This window comes from Squalius cephalus (assembly GCF_949319135.1).
Source record: "Squalius cephalus genome assembly, chromosome: 15".
Lineage (NCBI taxonomy): Eukaryota > Metazoa > Chordata > Actinopteri > Cypriniformes > Leuciscidae > Squalius > Squalius cephalus.
Genome location: NC_137136.1, coordinates 14659656 through 14682964, shown reverse-complemented (window position 1 = coordinate 14682964; position 23309 = coordinate 14659656). Strand labels below are relative to the sequence as shown.

The window sequence follows — 23309 nt, the reverse complement described above, 5'->3', positions numbered from 1 at the left end:
AAATCTAAAAACTAAAGGAAGGAAATGGAGAATGAAATTAAATGAAAAAGAATATAAGGAATCAAAAAAGGAAAGAGAATGGAAATGGATGAAGAGGAGAGGAGAGGAGGGTAGGGAAGAAAGAAAGGAAAAGGAAGCTAAAAGGGAAAAGAAAGAAAAGTAAAAAGAAAGAGGAAAAAAGAAATCGAAAAAGGAAAGTAAATGGGAATGGAAAGGTCTGATTTGTAATACAGTAATACTCTTCAAATGAGAAGAGAGGAGGAAAGGTAAGGTAACGCAAGGTAAGTAAGGAAAGGGTAAAGAACTTGTAAAGGAATGGAAAAGAAAAGGAGGAAAGTGAAAAGGAAGTGGAAATGAAAGAAATGAATATGGAAGAGAAAAGAAAATGGAAAAGTAGCAGAAATCAAAAAGGGGGGAAAAAGAAAGCCAAGTACAAATAAGTGGAACAGTAAACAGGAAGACCAAAAAAAAAAAAAAAACGTTTTTGTTTAAAGAAAACAAATGTAAGTGAACAAATGTAAAAAGAGATAAAGAGAGAGGGTGAGAGGGTTGCGAAACACAGAGTTTGGTCTTGTGGGCCTGTACAGGTTGATTGATGATGCTGCAGGTGCTGTTTCAGTATGTTCTAATGCAAAACAGAAAGAAAGGCCAACTCAGCAAATCACTGACAAAGACAAAGCCCAGCTTCCTACAGCCCAAGCAGCCAGAGACTGATAGAGAGAGAAAACCAAGAGAGAGCACGGAAGTTAGCGTCATTAGCCGTAGAAAACGGCCACAAGTCAGACAACAAACAGAGACAGACGGAGAGAGGAAACGCCAGATACAGTACCAGCTGATCCCTTCCTCCCTGCCCAAGAGTAAGCTGCCCTGAGACGTCACACTGCAGAGAGAGACACAGGCAAAACCCACTCTAGCATCTGCAATAATCAACGTCATGTCAAACACACACGTACATGTCAGCATTTACTCATCTACAACAGTTCAGAGACAGACGGATGTCTATGGACAGTTAACATGGACTGTTTATTCAGCAGGAGAAAGAAAACCCAACTCAATGCTTACTTCCAAAAACAGAAATAAATATCCCACCCTCATGCATAGCGGAAAGAGTGAGTCTTCACCCCAGTCTGGTCAGGAAAGGCCGGCACAAGGAAAAATGATTTGATGTCATGAGAACATAAGACAGGGTGGCGGAGCAGCGGGGAGCTCTCACGGCTCCATTAGCATTTATATTAGAATGAACAGGAAGTCTGGGCAACAGTGGGACGTAATGACAGTTTCTCAGGCATAACGAGAGAGAGAAATTCATTTGAAATTCACTGTATATTTGCAGAGAACGCAGCAGCTGTTGCCAGGAGAGTGGGAAGTCGTGATAAAGTTCAAGTGATATGAGGACACCGCATTACTGATCAATGAAATCAGCTCACGGCTGCACTGAAAACATGAAAATATTCTCATCCTGCTAAACCTGACACATACAGCATATTTGTATTAATATTTTCTTCTTTGAACTGAGAGTAGAGAGGACATCAAATATTAGATGAAATTAAAACTACTCTTACGCCCCCTTGAGGTCTATGAGAGAAGTTACAATTAAATTCACAGAAAAATGCAAGTTATGGAGGTAAAATTCCAAAATGAACATTAACATTATATAATAAAGTAAGGAATTAGCTAGGCTCTCTTGGTTACTGTCCTGAAGCTTTACAGAGCGTCCGATAAGAACGAACAGTACAACTTTCAGCAAATGGGCTTTTAAAGTGGTAAAAATGCAGTTAAAGTGTGATGGAATCAAGTGTAACATTACAAATAATTTGTATGAGTTAAAAAACATTATTCTACAACTGATATAATTTCTATTGATTGTACTATGACCTGAATCAACATGTAAATTATTTAACAATAAACTACTGATGCTTTCATGTTCATTTGGCAAATAATATAATAACTTGGTAAACAAATACCACCTGTATCCTGGATACGCCATATTATTAGGTCATTTCTTTACAATTCTCTTTGAAGCTATCTATACAAACAGATTCTTCATAGACTTACAGTAGAAAAGAGTCTTATCTAGTAATACTGTGAAAAGCAGCAATTGCAATTTTATTTTTATAAGCAGGGCTTAGCGATAGGTCAGTTCAAGTTGTTTAAAAAAACACACAAATCAATCGTCATATACATTGATGCTCTTCAGCAGTCACTTTCTTAGCAAAGTGACTAAAAATAATGTGCACATATCATATTAAAATGGCATTAACCAGAACGGGAATGTGAAAATAAGTCGTCTCCAGTGCCAATATGTGAATATAACTTATTGCTACTATAAATAAAATAAAACATATAGAATAGACATATAATGTTTAATATGATGCATTGCTGTTGATCAAATGATCAGCATTTTAAGCCTTGACCTGCTGTGTTAAACAGCCTGGTTTATATAATATGTGGTGCTTGAGGTGCTTCAGAGCAGGGTCTGCTGGCATGATGAACGTGTGGCCATGCAGCAGGTTACAAACGGACGGACGAATGAACCCCAGAGAGTCCTGACCCACTTGGGAGGACATGATGGAGATCTACTTTTAAATTCTAATCTGTCCTACTTTTAAATTCTAATCTCTACCTGCTCAGTTATCAGGGCACCAATGTGCTAGATTCATTAGAAAAATGCATTGTGTAAATCTGTTCGTCACGCATAGGACACTGGACAATAAGCAATGAACAAGAAAAAGATAAAAAGACACAAAGTTGGATTTAATGAAGAGAAACTCAGATGATGAAATGGTCATCTGCGAGACGACGAAAGCGTGAACATTCTTCAGCACGGCCAGAGACGGTAACCATGACAACTAGGCCGTGGCAGGTGACAGACAGGACAGCGGTGCATAATAGGCCGACACAGAGCACCCACAGAATATGACTGGCTAACACAGAGAGCCCACGGTTTGACTGGAGGACACAGAGTGCCCGTGGGACCCCATTCACCTGAGATTAGCAGCTAGACCAGAGATGCAGTGAGCCATCTCTCCGTTCTGTTTGTCTGAGCCCCACATGCTGTAAACAAATGAGAGAAAGCACACAAACACACGGCAGGTTAGACCTGCTCCAGAAATCTGAAAATCTGTACACAGCATTAACAGAAGCGAACAGTCACGCTAATGAGAGCGTAGCGCAGCGCTAACCCCGCTGTTAGCAGGCATTAAAGGCAGGCTAGAACACCTCGATGTTCGCCCCCCATAGGGAGGAGAGAAAGAGGAAGAAAAAGAGGAAAACGTCTGTGTGAGACCGAAAGAGAGTTATTTAGGTCAATCTCCAAGGGAGAATACGCAGGCTTTAGGTTGTGTGCTACCGATGATCGTTAGATCGTTCTTGTTCAAGTGATTGCTATGAGATCATGGCCTCTCCTATACCGCTGAAGGATACTGAAAAAAAAAAAAAAAAAAACGGAGCAAATTCACAGCAAGGTAGATGTATGTGTCGTGCTAATAATGCAGCGTACAGCTCCCTTTGACCTGAGCCTCGGGCTATTATGTGATGCATAAAGAGAAAATAGGTAGCGCAGGCATTCAGCTGTTCTGCCCCGTACATTTTATTCACATCCTGAACATGAAACATCATATTCAGGCCGTCTAGATGCCCCTGTAACACAGTTTTGAGTTATAGAGCAGCAGCAATGTTCTCTCTATGGCTGATAAAGCAGAGAGACACAAAGTACAACTTGATTAAAGTGTTACAGTTCTATCTAGTGTGAATAAAATTGCAGATTAATATGTAATAATTCCCAACAGTTTACAGTGGACACGTGTCAAAATGCAAGAGCTGACTACCTAGACGATAATGCCCAAAAATTCTGTCTAGGAAGGACACTAGTTTGTGCTAATGCAGTTTCTAAAAAATATATGTTAGCTTAACGCTAAATGCTAACACTTTACCTTTAGGTTTAATTCGTTATTCCATTAGGTATCATGAACTGACAATGAACACTTTTTTACAGCATTTATCGTCTAGATTAATGATAATTTAACTAAATAAATGTATACATCTTGCAATATTGAAATGTATTAGTTTATGTAGAAATAGAAATTAAATGAATAAATGCTTTAAACGTGCATTTTTCAGTCTCTTATTTGATCAAAGATACAGTAAAACAGCAATATTGTGAAGTATTATTACAATTTAAAATAACCGCTTTCTACTTGAACTATTTTAAAATGTCATTTATTCCTGTGATCTAAGCTGAGTTTTCAGCATCATTACTCCGGTCTTCAGTGTCACATGATCCTTTAGAAATCATTCTAATATGCTGATTTGCTGCTAAACATCATTGAAAGCAGTGTTGAAAATGTTTTAAAAGATCAACATTAAATCTTTTGTAAAATTATAAACGTCTACGAATTTTGAACAATTGAATGCATTCTTGCGGAATAAAAGTAGGGTCAGTAAGATTTGAATAAACTTCTGAACTATAGAGTATTTAAAATTTTATTTCATATTATCTTTCGCATTAACTATGTTAACATATATATTTGATTGTAAAGTGTTGGCCACTAAACTTCTATCTAGTTAGATGTAGCTAAAGGTAAAACATCAAGACAATCGAAGAGTTTTAGCTCAAGACTAGAGGGGTGTATATCACTGAAACTTCGCTCCACTGTAGACAGGAAGTAGATGTGGTGCATGTGGCCTCACACTATGGACATGTGGTTAGCGAAGAACCAGGTGCACGTGTGAGTAAGTGAGAGCAAGAGACAGAGTTTGTAAAAGGCATGAGACGTACACAAGATTACTGAGGGAGGCCAGAGTTAGCTGCTGTGGCTGTTGCTGCTGCTGTTGTTGCTGCTGCTGAGACTGTTGCTGGGATACGGATGGCTGCTGCTGTTGTTGCTGGGATACGGATGGCTGCTGTTGCCAAGTGGTCATGTTGCTTGGCAACAGTGCACCCGACGGCGTAAAGGCCTGGAGGGCTGTGAGATCTGCACTTGTTAGCTGGTACTCTGCATGAAAACAAAGAAGAACATTTAATGTATATTTATTTACTGAATTCTATTTATGGCCTCTGATTCCTATAGCTGTGATAATATAACATCTATATTTAGTTATCGTTTCTTTTTATGCTCCAAATAAATTCCAGTGATAAATCTAGCCTGTGAAAGAATGAACGAGAGCAAGTAAAAGAGATAAATGGACCATGGCATCTGCAAGCATCTCTCTGAAGTGTTAACTAAAGCATGGCCGTGTTTATTTCTCTCGAATCTGTGCTGGCCTGCAAAGTGACGGATGTCTTGGCTTCTCCCCATGATGTCACTCTCACCTGTGTTGTAGGCGGTTGGCATGGAGAATGGAGTCAGGAGGCTTGGCGTTGCCACGGAAACCACTGGTGTGGTAAGAGGCTGGGTCACTTGAGAGGCGCCTAATCGCTGAGCGTTCTGGAAAGCCAGAGAGAGAGAAAAACAGAGAGCGATAGAGTCAAAAGTACCAAGAGTTGACTTTCCGGGCAAGGAAAAGAAAGGACACAAACACCTCTGGAAGACTTGTGTATGTACAAAATCTTCAAATTCCAGACACTTCTGAAGATTAAATAGTTTAGATCATCATAGGCCAGGTTTCACAGACAGGGTTTAGATTAAGCCAGGATTAGGCCTTAGTTCAATTAGGACATTTAAGTAGCTTTTAGAAACGTGCCTTAGAAAAAAAAAACATTACTGGTGTGAATCTTGAGACAAAACAATGGCACTGACATATTTTAAGATACGCCAGCGCAAGTTGCTTTCGGTTAAAACAGCTCAAACATACATTTTAGTCTGGGACTATCTTAAACCTTGTCTGTGAATCCGGGGGTTAAAGTACTAAAAGCCATTTTAAGAATAGTAATAATCAACCGGTCCATATAAACAACAACGTAAGCTCCACAGCTTCAGATTATCACTCTAAACATCTCTCTAGACTCTCAGCTGAGTGTAAAACAGTAGCCGCGTTTACATGGACCCTAATAATCCGGTTGTAATCAGCACAGTCGGAATAAAAAAAGTCATATGTAACCACGTCAATCAGAATGATTGTAGGGGTGGTTTAAACCTTTTCTAATCTGATCGAGAGGACATGTAAACACTTGATCGGATTGAAAACTTGGAAAGTACTGCGCATGGGCAAGGACGCAGAGATGGCGTAATGACGTATGAGATGCGGAGTGTCATAAATGACTGTCGCGTCATTTTAAAATTCTCCTTCCACTCATCGTCTGTGAAGTGGAGCAGGACAATGTCCCACCAGTCCTTGTTTCGGACACAAACACACACATCAACATGTAAACACTACGTTCGGATTCAATCAATCAACAATGAAACAAAAGGTGTCCATGTAAACGTAGCTACTGAGATAAATGTCCTACAACTCTGAAGAGCTCAACAATAAGGATGGTCAAGGGCCAGTCTGAAAGTGTTTCGGGTCGGTTGGATGATCTGTCAGAACATCTTTTGGTTTTGTATGATGTATTGAGCATTGTTGTGAATTCTGCTCATTTAAATATGGCACCAAGGAAATTGATGAGGACATTGATGAGGACCTTTGATATGTGTGTGTGTGTAATCATATTATGTGGTGGGGCTGTTGAAAATGTTGGCTTGGGAATTAAAAATTCACCACACACACACAAAAAAATCCTCATTGTTGAGCCCTTATCTGAATCATGCAAGAAAAACCCCCACTTCACTACAAAACACAAGATAACAAAATGCAGACTTTGACTTCAGGGTAAACCAGCGTCAAACATTTACATTTAAACCTTTCTTAATTTTATAAGGGGATAAAGATAGAGGCCACTTTTACAGTCAACAGACTCCCATGATTCATGCACACACTCACAGATACAGATGCTGAGATGACGGAAACCCCCCAAAACTCAGATGGACATGCACTACACTTAATGTGTCATTGGACAACAATCATTAGAGGAAAAGACATCAAGAAGTGAAAGAAGGTGGGAGAGAGACAGACAGACAAATTGATCTTTGGAGTGAGGGCTTCTGCTCCGATGCGCTCCACGTTTGATCTAGTGTGTCTGACTCATGTGAAATCAACCCATGCATATGTGCATTTTGCCTTGAGTGTGTGTGTGCATTCATTTAAAACTGCACACAATAATCAGGCAGTCAGCCTGCAACTGAATAAACAGCACGCATTTAACTCCAATTCACTGACCGCAAATTAGATCATATATGAAAAACAGTGTGTTCTTCAATACAATAAAAAACTGTTTAACCAATACAATTCGATCAGTGAAAAATGCAGTGTATTAAAAATGGACAGAAAATTACACGTTAAATACACAACATCCATAAATCATTCGTTTGTGAAATGAGACCGTTCACAGCACAACAGTCAAAAGAATTGAGCTGTATTCACCTCACTCACCAACTCCAGCTCTTCATCTGTCTGCGAGGCCAGAAACAAATAGAAAACAGAGATTACAACTCCAACACACACTCAAGCCCCGTTTTACACTTGGTTTCCATCTCGATACGAACACAACTGGCAGTAACCACTTCTGATCAGATTTCATGTGAAGGGTCTCAGACCTCATGACTGCATCTATTACTCACTACATCAGCATGATACTGCATGTTTATAGCACAATTATTGGAGGCATACTGTTACTTCCAAATATACTTTTTAAATGTTAAACTAATTGAAAAATGTACTAATAAAAAAACAAAAAACATAATGATGATTATTTTAATAATCACTGCATGTTATGCACACACATATACAGTAGTGGCCAAATGCAATGTCAAGAGGGGATTTGTTTTAAATGACTATAATAAATATTAGGGAAGAACAAAACACTAAAATTGGTTAAGGTATTTATTATCTGACAAAATTATTTATGATTATATTTCAAAAATAAATTGGAGTAGAAAATTAACTTTATAATAAGATTTAGAAGTTAGAAGAAAACCTGCCTTATGTTCAATTTACATGTTTTTTTATTTTTTTATTTGAGCGTTCATTATTATATCTAAAAATAAATAGCAACTGAATTTACTAATTTGGCCTCTGTTTTTAATTGTAACCTTTAATATTATAGTAATGCGCAATTAAGGGCTCTCTATATAGTTTACAGCATTATCCAAGATAGATTTTTTTTTTTATCCTTAAGAAAATGTTAATTATAATTACATTTATTTAAACACAGAGACATATTTGCAAAAGAAGAAGAAGAAAAAAAAAACAGTTTAATAAAAAAAAGATAAAAGAAGCAATTTTGTGTTTAGTTTACTTCCCCCTGCTGTACCGAACCACAACTTAAAAACCAAGGTACGAACTGAACCGTCATGTTTGTGTACCGTTACACCCCTAGTGTGTATATACATATAACATTTTTATTTATTTATCAGAAATAATATTATAATATTATAATATATATATATATATATATATATATACAGTGCAATGCATAAGTGAATACACCCATGCTAAAGTTGACTAAAAAGAGGAATAAAAAATCATATTTTGGAAATTGAACTTAATGCCTTAATTTAAAAAATTAGGAAAAATCCAACCTTTTAGGACACCAATTTTCTTTGTGAATGAATAATGTATCGTAAATAAATAAATGTTCTTCCTTAAAATACATGGTGCATAAGTGAGTACACCCCTATGTTAAATTCCCATAGAGGCAGGCAGATTTTTATTTTTAAGTTTTTTTTTTTTTTTTTTTTTAGGATACTATGCATCCTGATAAAGTTCCCTTGGCCTTTGGAATTAAAATAGCCCCACATCATCACATAGCCTTCACCATACCTAGAGATTGGCATGGGGTACTTTCCATAAGATCATCTCTCAATGCAAATCAAACTAGCTTTTAGGCTAACTGAAATAAAACCATGTATTTTAAGGAAGAACATTTATTTATTTACGATACATTATTCATTCACAAAGAAAATTGGTGTCCTTAAAGGTTGGATTTTTCCTATTTTTTTAAATTAAGGCATTAAGTTCAATTTCCAAAATATGATTTTTTATTCCTCTTTTTAGTCAACTTTAGCATGGGTGTATTCACTTATGCATTGCACTGTATATATATATATATATATATATATATATATATATATATATACACACATATAAATACACAAACATTAAAAAAAAAAAAAAAAAACCTCCTTGAAACCAAAGTTTACAATCCTTAAATCTACAAATTAGTAGTGTATTGCGATGACAAATTATCTTGTACTCGCAAATGTATTTAGTACTGCTCACTTGTGAACACATCACAACACAAGGTGTAAACGAGGTCACACATACACACACGCACACACATACTGAAAGCAGACGGACAGACGTATATGAATCAGCTCAGTCTGACAGCTCTACTTTCCCTTCCCTTCTCATGGTCCTCGTGAAAAATTCTTGTGTAGAACAACAATGAGAGCATTAGCCCTCATATATTTTTGTTATGCTGTAACATAGCTTCCAGATTTGATGATGTTTGACCCAACAAGTCTCCTGTAGAGCAATGTGGAAGTGCTCACCAGCTGCATGAGGCCCTTGCTGCTCTGAGAGGTGATGACCCGAAGGTCCGGTTTGCGACTGTTCACCATCTGAGTGCTGGGTGGAGGGGGAGATTTAGCCGGGACTACTTTCCCCATGCTGTTGCCGTTGGAGACTGAGAGGAGTCCTGGGGAGGCCCTGGCACTGACGTAACCATTGGCTACAGAACAAGAAAGAAAAGTAGGAAAAGACAGAGAAATGTCAACGAAGAGATTTACAAATAAAGACCTTGGTTGCTTTCTTTCTCATCGACCCTAAGAAACACTCGTGCATTTTATGAAAACAAAATTAAGATACACGACTGTGGTCATATTTTCTGTAATTTGTATTGATGAAAAACACAATAATTACCCACCAGGGAAAAAATAATCCTATTAGTGTCTCCCTCACCACGGCAGATGTGTTTTCCAACACTTTGTGCTGCAAACTAAATCCTCTGTTTTTTTGGGATTACAACTCTATTATGTTGTAATTGGAGGATTAATAATGACTGTTTTTTAGGTTGGAGAACTGCATTCCTTTATGGGAGGAAACGCACGCACAAGCAGACGCACACAGGGAAGGGATTGGAGGGATCTGACTGACACTAGTTTATCCTGTTCCTCGACTTACTTCTCAGCTTTTCTTTCTTTGTTATTGAAATATTTTCGCTCTATTTTGTTTATAACGTTGTAGCACTTGAAATGCTTGATCTAATCTGACTCAAGGGCAGTGTTTTCACAGGAAGGCAAAATATGTGTGTGGTTTCAGAGCATGGCTGAGAAATAGAGAGAGAGAGAGAGAGAGAGAGAGAGAGAGAGAGAGAGAGAGAGAGAGAGAGAGAGAGAGAGAGAGAGAGAGAGAGAGAGAGAGTGAGAGAGAGTGAGAGAGAGTGAGAGAGAGTGAGAGAGAGAGACTGGGGGATTTCCCCAATGTTTTCCCACATTCTGGAACCGAATAACACTATTCTCCCAACACAACTTGAACGTCACTCACTAGTGCTATGGCAACCCACTGATGTCTCAGCTGAACAGAAATATCTCAAACATTTATACTACAAATATTTTTAGCAATGCAATTTTAACTTGCTGCTGTAGGGGAGACAGGATTGGTTGGCGACAAGATTTTGATGGCACAGGTTAAATTTCTGGTGCTGATTCACACTCACGGATTCTAAGACATCCCATAAAGCCTAAAACAAAAAAACAAAAATAAATAAAGTATTTCCATTTGAAAAAATATGAAAATACATGAAATGGGTTAATTCATTGAAAAAGGAACCAGTTATATTCAGATACAAGTCTGTGATAAATTATGAGTTCTGACAAACTTTATGAAGAGTGTAATCTGGTTTATAAAAATACCAATAATGATTATATAATGTATTTATATATATTTATATAAAACCAATCTGAATTAATCATCATTTCAGACAATAATTACATTAATTGTAAAAACAATATTATTTTTAGTTTATCATTTTAACACAGTCAACCAACCCCACAATCTGTGCCAACTGTGTTCAAACATTTTAAAAACACTTTTAAATTAAACTTTTATTTTACTTAAGAATGTTCTTTTTTTTACATTGCTGGATCATCTTAATATTTTTAACACCAGAGATTTTGAATAAAGTATGAAAACTCTGCCAATCAATCCCAGTATCCCCTACTGCTTCTAAAATGTGCTGTGTGTTGACGCTTTAAAAAACGAAACTAAATTAAAACACTAAATTAAAATAAAGTCTGTCAAAAGTAGATGTCCTCAGTTTCTGAATGATTTTAAGAGTTTCATACTGGAGAGACTTGCAGTTTGACATTTTATCCTATCTGAGCTCCGGTTACAGGGCAACAACAACTGCGTTTTGCTCTGCTAGACGTGTGTGTGTGTGAAAACAACCACCGCGTCAGCAGCTCTGAATGGAAAGAGATTGCAAAGGGAGCTGCAATTCCTTGGCAGCAGAGAAGAGACGTGCTCAGCTGTTCTCTGCCCCAGGAAACACAGCTTCAAGATCAGTCTGGTTTTTAGAGGGGGGCTGGGACAGAAACATGTGTATAAACACACTTGTTTATGCTCTATGAACTTGGGTCAGAGAGTATAATGGTAAATACAGTAGATATGAGTGTGTATATGTGAGTGTGCTGTGTTAGTAAATAAGTGTGTTGGTTGTAAGCCCCGGCCTCTGTTAATCTCCACTTCAAAGGTCTGACTGCCTTTTTCTTTTCGTCTCTGTCCATGTCTCTCTCGCTCTCTGTCCCTCTCTCTCATGGGAATGGTAGGAATGCTACATGACGTCAATGCTGACATTCCCAGAGCAACAGCTGAGAATTGAGGGAAGGGAGGGGAAATGGACAGAGAGAGAGAGAGAGAGAGAGAGAGAGAGAGAGCGAACGAGAGACAAGGATTGGTAATGGACAAGGAAAAGCAGTATGGTAAGAGCTGAGAAAGTTTCTTAAATTAAAAAAAGAAAGATTATGTCAATAATCTTTTTGTTTTAATTTTAACAGCCTTTCATGCTTGGTCAAATTTAGGTTTAAGTTTAAAAGTTGGCCTAACGCTTTAAAAAAAGTTAAGTATAAAAAAAGAAAGAAAAAAAGGCCACGGAATACCAAATGTGCCATTTTGTGGAATGTGCCGAAGAATACACACACAACCTCCAAGAAACCATGGAAGTTATTCTTTTTAAGTGACTCCACAAAGGCCTTCAGCCTCTTTACTGATTAAATGTTCACATTTTAAATGCCCACTTAAAATGTCCATGAGACTTCATGTGCTCTCTGAAGATCAGAGGCAGGAGAACCAACAGCTGTCAGGGACTGTCAAGATTGGCTGGGAGGAGAGAAGGGAGTGTGACAGAGGGGGAGGGGAAGGGACGGAGCGTGCTGGTTTAAGCTGGGTATTCAGACTGTCATGTGTGAGATATGAAGAACAGCTGAGAGGGAAAGAGGATGGGAAGACAAGTATTCAGGAGCACAGAAACAGAAAAGAGAAAAAAGCAAACGATAACAAAGGGAAATGGAAAGACGGAGTAGGAAAATTGACATGCATGGTGTTGACCCATAGCATTTATGTCACTCGTGCCCCATGGTCCCATGAGGGTGTTTACAGGCATGCTTGGAGAACAGAGTGTGAGCTTCAGCTGTCACACGCGAACAGGTGTGTGAGCGTATGGTGGATGTCCGATAGTCTCTCTGATCACCCGCTTTCAGATTTTTGTGTCCGGACAACCTTCATGGAGCTGCTGTCATTCTCATAATCACAGTCAGATCAGATCATATCTTATCGGATGAGACTGAAAACCCTCGCTCCACTCTGCAGGTCTTAAGCGTGCCCTTCAATTTTAAGCAGTTTGACTCAGACTGATGCATTATTCAGGTGAAAATGAAGAGGTTTTATTGGGGCCGCCTGGTTGGTAGGAAGGAAAACTTACCCACAGGGCTTGGGCATGCTCCATTTGAATGGTTGAGGTCACCTCCCAGAAGGGCACCTGGAAAAAAGACAGAATAGCTTACAGGAAGGCTGAAATCTACAGACTACAGACTCTCTTTGTATTTTGGACCAAATGTAAGGAAATACATTTGACCCCAAACTTTTGAACGATATAGGTGTATATATTGTACATGCTATTATACAATTGCCCATGTGCACTTTTAAACACCATCTCATGTATGTTGCAAAAGCTGCGCCTACCACCATTCCTGCCTTGTGGCAATTAAATCTTCCATTCCATTCTAAAATGATTCAATCGAGCATTTTCCTTTCTAACGGTGATTACTTGTTACGTCAGTAATCCTTTGAGTTTTCAAGGGTGCATCAGAACACATTAGCGTTTACACCACATATTCCATATACATCAAAATGAGATGCATTGAACCTTGTTAACAACTGCATCTCTCGAGATGTTGATCCCAGGTTTAAAACGGCTTTTATCTGATGCTAAAACAAGCTGATACTGAAATACTGAACAGAAAACTTCACAGAATGGGCTGAAGTGAGATCGCATGCCGTAGGGATGTATAAATATTAAAAGTCTGGCCAAAACAAAGGTGATAATTATTTTTATGTTCTGGCTGATAACCGAGAAATGGCTGGTGTTACAATTACAGTTACAGTTACAAAATACAAAAACACTACAATAAGGTTTTATTTATTAATGCTGGTTGATGCATTACACACAACAGGTCCATTAAAGGGGTCATTAATTGAGAAATATAATTTCTGAAATATAAGAGGCCATTGTACTATAAAAGTATCAGAACTTCCTTGTTTGTTCAAAAACATTTTTTATTGAAACCAAGCTGCCAAAACGACTCATTTTGGATTTTGACACATTATGACGTTGATCGCTACTTTCTGACATACACCATGCATATCAAGTAGGGCTAATGTTGGCAGTGGGAACGCAAGCCAGATCAGGGTTTACCGTCCCGAATCGTACTGTACTGTCCTGTACCGCTCGGTGGAAACGAGGCATTAATGTAACTAAATGAAAGTGAAAGTGGCATGTAGAGGCCAAGTATGGTATCATACCAATATATTGCGCAAGCATTAATAAAAAGTGATCAGTACACTATGTAACCACTCCAGAGCAGATTAGATGATGGTTTGACAGACACTTTTAAGCATAAATCAGTGGTGTGTCTGAGTAACAGCTGCTCCGGGTAATCCGACACCCACAGGCAAACATTATAAGCACATGTACACAACATGAGTTACTATTTCCTCCTTCCTGCTTTGCTTACGGGTAGTCGGCACCATTGATCTTTTACCTGCGCTGGCAGGTCTCTGTGGCAGGACTGGAGACACCGTGTTCCTCTGGAGCTGCGGTTGCTGTGGCGACAGCAGGCGCGGGTCTGTGAGAGTGGAGGTGACGAAGGAAGTGGTGACGAGGCTGCTGGGATTGCTGAATGGCAGAGGGCTCTGATTGGACACCGGTACTGTGACTGGCATGGAGAAAGTGGGTGGTGGCACTGTGGACTGAGAAAGCACAGATAGAGAGGGAAACGGTTAGCGGCTTTACTTCGCACACCTGCATGTACATCAAGACAACACACAAACGGACACACACTGGTTTTAATAGCATGCAGTGACTTGTGCAAACATCTCCAAAGCAGAGCATGTGAAGCTACGAGGTGCAGAGTTAATTTTGTAAGACTTAAAAACTGCGCGAATGGTCCAGACTGGAAACGGAAGGAAAAGGAAAAAAGCTTCGCTCCACTTCCATCCAGATTTCTCTGAATCATCCAGCATTTATAGTTACTGTAAATGTGAACACTATTCGCTTATTACGTCGTGATGTAAGGAATATTGTTTCCGGGTCCAAGCCTCTACTCATTTCAGTTTCAGCAGCAGTTTATGAGCACATTTTATCCATACCACACATTCAAGCTAAGATTCTGAAAACTCACGGTGTACACACTACAGTCTCTAGGCATCCCGGACACTAGTATTTAATGATTCATAAAAAATTAACAGTCTGGCCACCTGAGATTTCAGTATGGAGATATTAGCACCATTTCTTGTTTGCTTTTGGCATCTGATAGAGCATTAGGATCTGTTTTGTTTTGTACCCCAGCATTAAACCCAATTTTAGTCTGCAACAGTTGTCCTTAAACTGATAATATGGCTCTGGGGAATATCCCAGCGCGCAGGGTAGGCTCAGGTGTTTCAAACAAGGGGCATGTGGCCGTGACAACTCCTGAGTCAGCCGATCTTCGTTCTCGTGCTTTCTGAAGCGCAATTAGCCAGCTTCGGCACTCAACGTGGACTCAAACTGTCCAGATGCTCAGATGGAGACCCATTTTCCCATGATCCTTAGCAAAACCAGGGCCTCTAAAATTAGAATGTGGGCCACACTAGGCCTCCTGTGTTCTGAGTGGGACCCAGTTTGATAGTCTGGCTGTTTCTCTGTCCTTCTCCCTTTCTTCTGTCGCCTCTCTGTCTGAGCGTCGACAGAAAAATGTAGTTTGAAGTACGATGATTATAGTCCCTGAGAGTGAGAACGGGGTTTTGACCTCCATATATGGATGTTAACAATAAATGGCCAGTATTACAATTTCTGTGGTAACACTTTACAATAAGGTTCCATTAGTTAACATTGGTTAATGCATGCATCAATACTGTAACATGTATTGAATAATGAGCAATACATGTTACAGTATTTATTCATCTTTTTTATCGTTAGTTAATAAAAATACAACTGTTCATCGTTAGTTAATGTAAGCTCAGGTCCATTAAATAACATTAATAGACACAACTTTTGATTTTAATAATGTATTAAATGTTAAAATGAATCAGGATTAATAAATGCGCTAGTTTTCATTGTTAGTTCATGTTGACTAATGTTAACAAATAGAATTTCATTGTAAAGTGTTAGCAATTCTATACTATTTTGCCTAATACATTTTTTTTAAAACACTAAATGTATTAAATCAGCCATTTATAAACATTGGGCAACACAAATTTATAATGTACAGTATGATAATATAATATACAGTTGTGTATTTTATATTTGCTAAAGATTACATTTAACAGTGTAATTAAATAATTAGTATTTTTTGAAGATTAACTTTAAGTGAGTGTTAGATGATAGCAAATGTAATTTAAATAAAAAAAAACAGGAAATGTCCAGCACAATTAATATCCAATATCAACCAATACTGAATAAATTAAAATATCTGTCAAATCACAGTGAGGTTTTGACCTCCGACAGCTTTGATCTATATAAGAGTATGGTCCTGCATCTGCTATAAAAACTGTTATTTTCGAAGAAATTACTTGTAATGAGAATCTAGTGATGCCAAAGCTATTTTAAAGGAATATTCCAGGGTAAATACATATGAGCTACAGTTCTAGAGGGAGTAACCCATGTAGCATAGCATGCTACTCACTAAGCCTGTGGACGAAACAGCAACTAAGTTCCAGCACTGCACGCAGGCCAGGCAGGGTGAAGGGAGGGCAGGGCAGAGTAGAGTCAGTGTGAGGCGAGCAGCTGGTTTTAAAATTTGGAGCACCTAACACACGTCATCTGAATATATACACCAAAATCTAGTGTGCTAGTCTCTAATTTCTCAGCCAGAAAGTGCAATCTTACACATCTGAATGTGCCTTCAACAACTGAAGATAAATACAACAGACTGAAGATAATATCGGTCTAGACACACAGAGAGGCGATAGACAACTGTGACTGGAATGACACTTGGTACTGAAAAACAGTCTGTGTGACGTCGAGAAAGAGCGTGACCAGTGAAGTGAGAAAGACTGACTGGTTTGGGAAACAAGTTGGCAATTACATTAACATGAAGTCCTATTGAGTTGGAGCTTACTGCAGATCACAGTGCACATGAGGAATGATCTTTCAGGGGCAATTTATACTCAGTAGATTTAATTGGGGTCTTATAATCCAACCAAATCCGATCAAAAACTTTAGGCTGCATTTACACTGGCACAAAAAAATCTGATGTTTTTAAATCACATTTGACAAAGATCGGAATTTGCTGCACACGTGAAAACACAAAATTTAAGCAGGTAATTCACACTTTAATAATGAATACAAATTCATTTAAATGAATGTAATCTTATTTCACTTCAGAATTCTAGATGTAACATCTAAATATCCAAAATCAACTGATATATACTACTGTTCAAAAGTTTGGAGTTGGTAAGAATTTTTTATGCTTGTAAAAGAATTCTCGTATGCTCACCAAGGCTGCATTCATTTGAACAAAAATACAGTAAAAACAGTAGTATTAGAAAATATTATTACAATTTAAAATAACTGTTTCTATTTGAATTATTCCTTAACTGTGATGACAAAGTTGAATTTTCAGCATCATTACTCCAGTCTTCAGTGTCACATGATCCTTCAGAAATCATTCTAATATGCTGATTTGGTGCTCAAGAAACATTTATTATTTCTATCAATGTTGAAAACAGCTGTGCTGTTAATATTTTAGTAGACATCAAATCATGATGCATTTTTTCAGGATTCTTCAATGAATAAAAAATTCAAAAGAAAAGCATTTAGTTGAAATAGAAATCTTTTGATCAATAGAATGCATCCTTGTAAATGAAATGATTAATTTCTTCTGCTGACCCCAAACTTTTGAATGGTAGAGTATATCCAGCATAAACCAAGACAAAATGAATAATAATAAAAAAAAAATCACTGATTATACCACTGATATTACTCCAAGTTGATATTCAAAACATTACCAGAAAATAAAGCTACCGTTTCTACTTAATGTTTCTTCAAAAAACAAACAACAACAACCTAAAGTAAATTTCCCCCTCACAATCCAGCTTTATCCACTGCAGGTTGCCAGACAGTTAGTGTCAGACCGTTAGTTGTGAATATCTAAAAACTCATTACAGACTGATCATTTTCCGGCCTGTTAAGTAGAGCTCGTAGTACACATGCTGCTGGGTGTCCCTAGCGAGAGGGATTAAGGTTTTAGCTTTGCTTCCTCGGGCGCTCATGCTGGGATTACGTGGCAGAGAAAGAGCGAGGTGCTGGATGATTCTCTTTGTGCTCCGGGTGGGGAATGGTGCACTGGGAGGAGAGCGGGATGGGTGCAAGAGAGAGGAAAACTGCCCCTTCGTCAGGCGACGAAACTCTTTTCGATTTATTTCTCATTTCCAGACCCATTAGCATTCAAGAGGAAAGAGAACGCTAGTTACTACACTAATTCGTCTTTGCTGCCCACGTCATGTTGAATCACGTTCAACATGTAAATGATATCAAACTTGGGCCCACCATTTATTGAGATAGCGAGCAGCACGTTCTTTTTCTTGTTTTTGTACCTCCTGAGAAGAGATTTCTCATGCAGGTCTCATGCATAAAGCATTTTTGACAGTGACTTAATGAAAATTATCTTCACTGACGCCTTAAACGGGACCCAGATGAGTCAGAAGTCTATTCCTGGCAAATGCGATACAAGCATCAGTCATCGCAGAAAACACGAAACAACAGCACACAGAATCAAGAGAGCTATAAATCACAAGCGCATTTGAAAAAGTGGATTGTGAGGATCAAAGGGATGCGGCCCACACTCGTCCTCTCGCCCCCGACTGCCCTCTCCTTGCCCAAGCACACACATTCAGAGGGGATTGAGGGGTGGTAGGAGGGGAATGGGGTGAAAGATGGTTGCTAGGTGCTCTGTGAGTTGGTTGCCGGGCCGACAGCAGGCTGTGTGAGTTGGTTGCCGGGGCCTACAGCAGGCCTCTTCACACGGGTACTCACTGAAAGCCTATAGCTCTGCATCATTTTATCAAACTCCTCGTCTATCTTTTTGTACTTCTCCTCTGTGCGAGGCGTGAGGGAGAACGGCTCCTCGGGGTCTGGGCTCTCCGAATCCCGGTGCTCTTTCTTGTTCAGAGCCTTGGTTTATTTCCAACCGAGGACAGGAGAGAGACAGAGGGGAAGAAAGAGAAGGAGGGAGGTTAGAACGACAAGGTAAAGAGGAATACTCACTCCGTAGCGTTTGAAGAGGATGTCCAGCTCCTCGCTCTTGCGGAATTTGTCCTCCTGTAACGGACTTTGGTCGATCGAATCGTCCCCGTCTGGCTCTGGACTGTTGCAACCGTTAAAGCCTTTCTTTCTCAACGTCTTAAAGCATTCGGAGAAGAAAGGGAGAGGAGCACATTTCACACTTAGAAACACAAAATGTCAATCAGAGAGAAGCAGTGATTTATTAAACCAATAGAGTAACATGGGGCACATAAACCAAGAACACTGTACATCGGCAAAATGTTTGACGAGAGTGTGAAGAGGATAAATTCAATTTTACACCACGACTTGGAAAAAGATGAAACTGCATAGCCCATTTGACAACTGTGTGCTGGAAATAAGTAAGAGGAGGCTGAAAAAGAGAGAAACTCAGTTTATCGGTTTCAGCCTGAAAACAGCCTCTCTCTTTTTTTGTGAGAAGATTTTCCAAACAAGATTTTCTCTAAGTAGCTTTGATGGGGGTATCGAGGCTGAACAGAAAACAGTTTTCAGCACTGCTTTCTTCTTGCTCACAGAGGTCACATTTACATAAAGGATGTGCAAAAGAAAATATAGCATAAAACAAACTGACCCAGTGTAATCCAGATCAACACTTTTAATTGGACAATTAACACTTACACTACAATTATGTATTATATAATGTATAGTTTGAGGTCTGTGAGATTTTTTTATGTTTTTGAAAGAAGTCTATTTTGCGAAAATACAATAAAAACTGTAATATTGTAAAACATTTTTTATGTCATTTATTCCTGTGTTGGCAAAGCTGAATTTTCAGCATCATTACTCCAGTCTTCAGTGTCACATGATCCTTCAGAAATCATTCTAATATGCTGATTTGGCTCTCAAGAAACATTTATTATTATTATCAATGTTACAAACATATGTGCTGCTTAATATTTTTGTGGAAACCTTGATTCTTTGATGAATAGAAAGTTCAAACTAAATTCTACTCATTACTGATCCCAAACATTTGAAATATAGTGTACATAATAAAATGATTTATATTATTACACAATTTATAATTATATTATATTATATTTTTTAACCTAGTAAATGAATTAGAATGAACTAAAATGCCAGTGGTGAAGCCTAGGGTGTTGTCAGGCTTTTGTTGTGCAGTTGCTAAGGTGTTCTGAGTTGATTTTAGTAGGTTTGTTTAGGAATAGGGACTGGTTGAAATCCCTATTCCCAAGTATGAGGAATAGCGATTAGCCTTAGTAAGTGCTGCTAAAAATATATAGACTTCGGTGAAGATTTGATGAAAGATCGAGTGGAAAAAAATAAATCCCAAGCCTTTAAATTAGCTGTATCGTTCATAGCATAACACTCTCTCTCGCACATACACACACACACACACACACACACACAGTGAGGAGTGGGTCAGCTGATCAGCTTGTCTCTGAGTCGGCTCCATCTGTTCACCTGTCCCTGTATTTCTCTGCCTGCTGTCTCTCCTTTATGGGGCGGGTGCTTGTTTGTGTTGCCAAGGGAAGATTCCCCTGCAGAGCTCCACTGCCTCTGACTGGCTAACCTCGTTCAGTAGTGCTCCTCCCCCTGAAACGCCTTCCTTCCCTCTCCCTGTACTGTCCTTCTCTCGAGCTTACCCTTCCTGTCTTTACATTATTTAATCTACGTTAGCCCTCGACCTTCACTTTCTCTCTTCTTTCATCTCATTTCCGCTCCTTTCTGATGGTTTTCGATGGTTTTTCACACTATGTCTTTGTGTCTCTTCTCTAATCCAATAATGCTCTCATTCTTCCTCGACTTATCGAGCTGACTCATTCCTGTCCTCTATTCTCCTCCTCTCTCCATCCCATATTGTCTTTTCAAACTCCCACTTCCTATGTGGGATGTTAGCAAACATTTGAGAGGGACCACAGTAAAAGTTTAAGAATCTGCGATTGAAAAAAACATTTATTGTACTATTAAAAACCTTTATCATCCATTGAACCTTTTCTTCACAAAAGGTTCTTTACAGTGAAAAACAAGTACATCATTATTAAAATCAAGATTATTAAAATGTTCTTAACAATAAGAAAAAAAGGTTATTTTAAGAGCTTTTCATTGACAGGTTCTTTGGGGAACCAAAAATGCTTCTTCTATGATGCTGAAGCAAAAAAACAACAACTATTTTTATATTATATACAATGTACATAACTCCCTTTGTACGGAAGTGCACGCTGATGTCCAACACAGGCAGAATGTAATGTCACCTTCCATTTGCAGTGTGTAAAGCAGAGAAGGCTGCAACCCCCTCCCTCCCTTGAGAACGCGTTTAAAGCCTCGGCTTCGCCGCAGCCTGCCGGCTTACACTCACGATAGCGTCCAGATACACCCATCTGACAGATTAGTGGCCCCTCTGAACTCTCCACTTCTCCTCGTCATCCCTTCATCCCCATTCCTCCTTTAAAGGCAGTGTGTCTGCCATTATCAGGCGAGTCTGACTGTAACTCATACATGAGGCTAATGGAATCATTTTAGCAGCTGATCTTGGCTGATAACCCATGGCTCATCCCACTGCGGAGGCGGATCTGAGAGAATAGGATGAAGTACATCATCTCAGTATCGAAGGGGGCTTAGCCGATGTCCAGCACACACAGATTTCTCATCTCTTACAGACAGAGGTTAAAAGTTCACAGTCATTTCATCTCGACCATTTAATGCCAATGGTCGCACTTGAAAGGAACTGCTGATATCAGGGATGTCAAAAGTGCCGGTACGTACTTCAGTATCAAGTCGATACTTAAATTAAATTTCAGTTCTTTCTGTAGTATTGGTACCATAGACTACTCAATTCAATTCTTAAAAGCTGTCTGGTCATTGGTGGTTACTTCTGAATGCTCATAAATGTGCCCTTCTTGGTCAAAATGCCAGCTTGGCATGGCATCAATGTAAACACAGCAGATTTTTCTTAACTGAATGTAAAAAGATGGGACAAAAAAAAAAAAAATCTTTGCAGGGTAAATAAAAGCAGAATAAACCCGCCATTGTCTATGATGTAATTTATACTAATTAAACAGCAATGCTTTTAATAAAAGTAGAACACCTCTCATTGTGCTTACTTTGTTTATTTGCTCTGTATTACTGTTTACTTGTATAATTACTTAACTTTAAAACTCTAATTAATTAAAACTTTTAAATGCACTTAATTGATGAATGTTAAGGCTACATTTCATTGTTTTAATTTAATTTGTTGATAATTATAACGATATTTAATTCTAATTGAAAATAAAGCACTGTTTAATAGCCTATTATCTTTTTGTTATGTTCCCAAAATTACCATTGAGAATTCTGAAATTTGCCCTGGTATTATGGTGACAAAACTAGCCAAAATGATAACTTTTTCCAGCTTTTTCCATGTCAATCAACAATCAAGAGATGCTAGGCCTTCTGTAACACAGATCAGGCCCTAAAACACAATATATTAGTCCCCCTGATCTGTTTGAATCTTCATTTGGAGCTTTTCTTAGAAAGTGGTTAATTTGATTAATTATATTGTATATAATGTAATTGTTTACATATTTCGATTGACAGCCCTGGCTTCTATATAAATGCTTGCTAGGAAATGATTGCTTAAACACAACATGAAACAAAATGTGCAAGGCACTAAAGGAAAAGATTCACCAAAAGTTCATGGTACATAATACGAGAAATTTTGAATACATACAGCTCTTTTTCATAAGTAAGTCTGGACCTTGTCTGTCAAGTTACAATAAGGAGAAAAGAAAAACTCAGCAATAAGCATTGATGTGACACTGAAATGAAAATCTCATTCTCATTTCTGCATTTCAAATGTTTTCATAGGGCTAAGGATAAATAGTCATATGGACTACTTTAATGGTATTTTAAATATTTTTTTTTAAGAGCTGCATGAAGATTCTACAAAAATAAAAAAAATAAAAAGTCATATAGGTTTAAAACAACATGGGAGAGTAAATGATAACAATTTTCATTTTTGAGTGAACTGTCCCTTTAAATGTCGACAATTTGATGTATTTCCAAGTAAAAATGTATTTCCAAGGGCTTGATTTTATCTAGTGGGATTTGACTGGATCGTGAAAAATGGGCTCTGAAAACATTAATACTATTATTTTCTCTGCAAGCATAACCATGGTTATGTCAGCAAAATCAAACATTTTTTAAGCAGCAAAGAAAGTAATTCGATTTTGATAAAAGATTATTATATTTTTCATCAGAATGCTGAGCATAGATGTATCACACCAATAATTAATTAAAAAGGCACATTTTTATTTCATGTTGTCTTTAAGTCCCC

The 23309-nt window shown here is 38.2% G+C and overlaps 1 protein-coding gene across 21 annotated transcripts in view; it reads right to left on the bottom strand.

The window, feature by feature from the left end:
* The window catches only part of mef2d (myocyte enhancer factor 2d), a 54613-nt gene that overhangs the window by 4912 nt on the left and 26392 nt on the right, over positions 1 to 23309 (bottom strand). For 3 of the 21 annotated variants that reach the window (XM_079895598.1, XM_079895609.1, XM_079895612.1), the window contains 9 exons: positions 18770 to 18907; positions 14298 to 14505; positions 12959 to 13015; positions 9531 to 9709; positions 7403 to 7431; positions 5312 to 5436; positions 4778 to 4994; positions 2986 to 3054; positions 830 to 880 (listed from right to left, as the gene is read on the bottom strand). In XM_079895598.1, the coding sequence (XP_079751724.1) occupies positions 830 to 880; positions 2986 to 3054; positions 4778 to 4994; positions 5312 to 5436; positions 7403 to 7431; positions 9531 to 9709; positions 12959 to 13015; positions 14298 to 14505; positions 18770 to 18907 (1073 nt within the window). Of the gene's footprint in view, positions 1 to 829; positions 881 to 2985; positions 3055 to 4777; positions 4995 to 5311; positions 5439 to 7401; positions 7432 to 9530; positions 9710 to 12958; positions 13016 to 14297; positions 14506 to 18769; positions 18908 to 19000; positions 19136 to 23309 lie in introns of all 21 variants that reach the window. The other 18 variants (XM_079895616.1, XM_079895617.1, XM_079895614.1 and 15 more) reach the window with 14 other exon arrangements.